Genomic DNA, 3708 nt, shown 5'->3' with positions numbered 1-3708 from the left:
TATCCTTCCTGGTAGCTGGTTCTCAGACAGGAAACCTCCCAGAACTGGCTTTGCCCGGGAAGATGCGGCCAGTCTGGGTGGGAATCGGTAGTTCGCGTACCCCAGGCAGTGCAGCCTCGCCCACAGCGACTAGGACTTTGCGACTTTATACTAGTCCTTGTCTATTTCTGGTAGGTCCACGGCACCCACACTCACTGGCTGCGGAGGGGCGCGGTCCACAGGAGCTGGAACCAATAGAGAGGGAGGTCGAAGCGAGAGCCCCGCCCCACACGTGACGTAAGACCCCCGGACTCAGGCTTCGCAGCCCCGGCCCCAGTCCCTTCAGTGGCTTTAACAAAACCCAGACCCCCACGTCCCGGCCAATGGAGGCGATTTAGACTGGAGCGGGACCGCGTCTGTCAAAAGCCCGACTCGGCAGCAGCGGCGGAGTCCAGAAGGAGAGCTGGAGCCGCCGCGCTGCCTCCCCGCCCCCGCCGGGATTTATTGAGTATTTGGACTGGACAATTAAGTGGCCCTGATGATGTTACCAAGCCCGGTCACCTCCACCCCTTTCTCAGTCAAAGACATTTTGAATCTGGAGCAGCAGCAGCAACAGCAGTTCCACGGCGCGCACTTGCAGGCGGACTTGGAGCACCACTTCCACTCGGCGCCCTGCATGCTGGCCGCCGCTGAGGGGACGCAATTTTCTGACGGAGGGGAGGAGGACGAGGAAGAAGAGGGAGAGAAACTGTCATATTTGAACTCACTAGCTACAGCCGATGGCCACGGGGATTCGGGGCTCTGCCCCCAGAGCTATGTCCACACGGTCCTGCGAGACTCGTGCAGCGGGCCTAAGGAACATGAAGAGGAGCCCGAGGTCCTGAGGGACCGGAGCCAAAGTGAGTAGAGGGGGAAAGGAAACGCACCCGCACATCTGGAGCAATGGCGGGGTGCCCGCAAACAGCCCACAAATCTCGCCAGCACGGCTGCCCGCCCCGTTAGCCCCGGCTGGGGTCATGCCCTGGCCCTGGTCAACGACAGCTCCGCAAAGCGCAGGTGCCTGCAAGGGAGCCAGGGCGGAGGGAGAAAGACAAGGTGACTCCGTCAACTACTCCCCCCAGAGGGGGGAGGCGATGCAGCCCCGGAGGGAAGGGAAAATAGTTACTGCTACCCTGATGGTGATAAGCAACATGGGCTCAGCTGCTGGGTGCTGACAGCTCATAGTATTTTTGCTCTTCCCAAGAGCTAGAGGGGCACGAGCCTGAACTCTTCCCACTTTCTCTGTAGCGTGAGACGAGTTTTCTGAGGCCAGGGCAGCCGCTCCCTCTTCCTGGAAAAGACAGTCGAAGCAGCTTGTGTGCCTAGTGTCCACAGGGCGCAGGAACTTCGGTAGAGTTCAGCTGGGTGGTTTCCTCACTTCTCCGCCTGGAACTCAGCGTCCTCGCACCCACGGCACCCGGCAGAGAGGGAGGGGATGCTGGGAGAGTGCGTGGGAACACAGTCCATTCCGCACTCACACCCCTGAGGCACCAGACTTTTTTGAAAATTCTTAACGTTTTGCTTTGTGTCCCAGGCTGTGGGGCTTCGGGCTGAGTGAAAAACGCGCCGAACTTAGATCCTGGCTGCTCAAGTAGGATGCGAGGTGAATTGGGTAGGGAAATAGGACAACTGAATAAAGCCTCCAAGGAAGTGTTTGTTTCTAAGGAGAGAGAGCCAAAGAATCTCCTTCCCTAAGAGGAGGTTTGATGTGGTGGAAGCCAAGGCCTGTGCTCTGACAGCTCCCCGGGCCTAAAATCGACATGAAACTGTCTAAATCAATCAAATTTCTTTTTCTCTCTAAGGTAATACAGATGTCGTCAGGCAGACATTTAGCTATGGGCCTGTAGGCTTTTAAAAGTAAAAAACTGTCCCTGGGCAATACATGAGCGTTACACTCAGACATTTACGAGCAGGAAGATTTTCGCAGAACGCACGCATACCAGCTCCCAAATACCAACATGTCTCACACCTTCAGCTATTCATGACGGAGTGGAAGGCAAACGAGTTTGCAAACACTATAGTTATTATGGAGTTGCAAACTTCCATCCTGAAAATAATCATCAGCACGCCGAGCCGCACGTTTAATACAGGGTAATCTCTCGCAGATGCTCAAGTTCTAAATAAACGCGCACTAACTACCCCTCCCCACGGAACGTGCCTCCACCCGCCAAGGGCGTTGTGAGGGGCCTTGGGCTATCGCAGGGTCCCACGGCGTCAGGAGCCACAAACTTTCCCCAAAGTCCCAGCAGTTATTACCGCACACTCCGCGCTGCCCCCCAAAGGGGCCACAGTGCTCCGGGACCGGAGCCGCGGTGAGATCGGGAACAATTAAAGGACGCTGTTGTTTTGCTTCTTCCGCAGAAAGCTGCCAGCTGAAGAAGCCTCTGGAGGCGGCCGGAGACTGCAAGGCAGCGGAGGAGAGCGAGAGGCCGAAGCCACGCAGCCGCCGGAAGCCGCGGGTCCTCTTCTCGCAAGCCCAGGTCTTCGAGCTGGAACGCAGGTTCAAGCAGCAGCGGTACCTGTCGGCCCCCGAGCGCGAGCACCTCGCCAGCAGCCTGAAGCTCACGTCCACGCAGGTGAAGATCTGGTTCCAGAATCGCAGGTACAAGTGTAAGAGACAGCGGCAGGACAAGTCTCTGGAGCTGGGCGCGCACGCGCCCCCGCCGCCGCCGCGCCGCGTGGCAGTGCCGGTGCTAGTGCGGGACGGCAAGCCGTGCGTCACGCCCAGCGCGCCAGCTTACGGCGCGCCCTACAGCGTGGGCGCGGGCGCCTACTCCTACAACAGCTTCCCCGCCTATGGCTATGGGAACTCGGCAGCCGCCGCCGCAGCCGCGGCTGCTGCAGCCGCCGCCGCTGCGGCCTACAGCGGCAGCTACGGCTGTGCGTACCCGGCAAGCGGCGGAGGCGGCGGCGGGGCCTCCGCGGCGGCCTCGGCCATGCAGCCCGCCTGCAGTGCGGCCGGAGGCGGCCCCTTTGTGAACGTGAGCAACCTGGGCGGCTTCGGCGGCGGCGGCGGCAGCGGCGCACAGCCGTTACACCAGGGTGCGGCGGCCGGGGCCGCGTGCGCGCAGGGCACCTTGCAGGGCATCCGGGCCTGGTAGGGACCGGGCGGGTCATGCGGCAGCCGCCCCACCGCAGCCTGGCGCCGCGGGACTGAAGCGCGAGAAAGGCTGGATCCAAGGAAGGGCCAGGTCCCCTCGTTAAATAAAAATAAATAAATAAATAAATATATATATATATATATATATACACACGTCTCGCTCCCCAGAGCCCCGGAGCGCAGCTCACGCGAGGCCTGGGGAAGGGGGCTCAGGGGCGAAGAGGATGCCCGGGAGTGGTCACGAAGACTGTCTCTGAGGCAGAAACGCCGGCTGGGTGCTGGGAGGACGATGGCCCCGAGCTTGGCCCCAAAAGGAGTGCGAGAGGCTGAGACTCGGGCTGCCGCTCGGTTCTCCCAGAGCAAGAAGGGCTTCTCTCCCTCGGGCTTCTCTCCCTCAGCCTTCCCGCGGCCGCCGCGAAGCGCTGGCGGAGAACTCAAGGACAAAAAAAGCATGAAGGAGAGAAAAATGGGCGTCGTGGCTTGAGAAATCCCCAGGCCCTACCGACCCTCTGCCCCCTTTGCGGGGCCGGCGTACCACAGCACAGTCCATTTTCCTTTTCCCAACCGCCTGCCTTCCGCACCAGATACCT

General features: G+C 60.3%; 1 protein-coding gene across 1 annotated transcript; it reads left to right on the top strand.

Annotated features, from left to right (window-relative positions):
* Positions 1 to 517: 517 nt before the first annotated feature.
* Positions 518 to 3119, top strand: NKX2-3 (NK2 homeobox 3; the record flags this gene model as incomplete). The annotated part of the gene is made up of 2 exons (XM_082854261.1): positions 518 to 878; positions 2380 to 3119. The coding sequence occupies 2 exons, from the start codon at positions 518 to 520 to the stop codon at positions 3117 to 3119; spliced, it is 1101 nt and encodes a 366-aa protein (XP_082710387.1).
* Between the last annotated feature and the right edge of the window lie 589 nt (positions 3120 to 3708).

Source organism: Leucopleurus acutus, assembly GCF_964270905.1.
Source record: "Leucopleurus acutus genome assembly, chromosome: 14".
Taxonomy (NCBI): Eukaryota; Metazoa; Chordata; class Mammalia; order Artiodactyla; family Delphinidae; genus Leucopleurus; species Leucopleurus acutus.
Note: the sequence above shows the minus strand (reverse complement) of the source record. Positions and strands in the feature narration are given on the sequence as shown.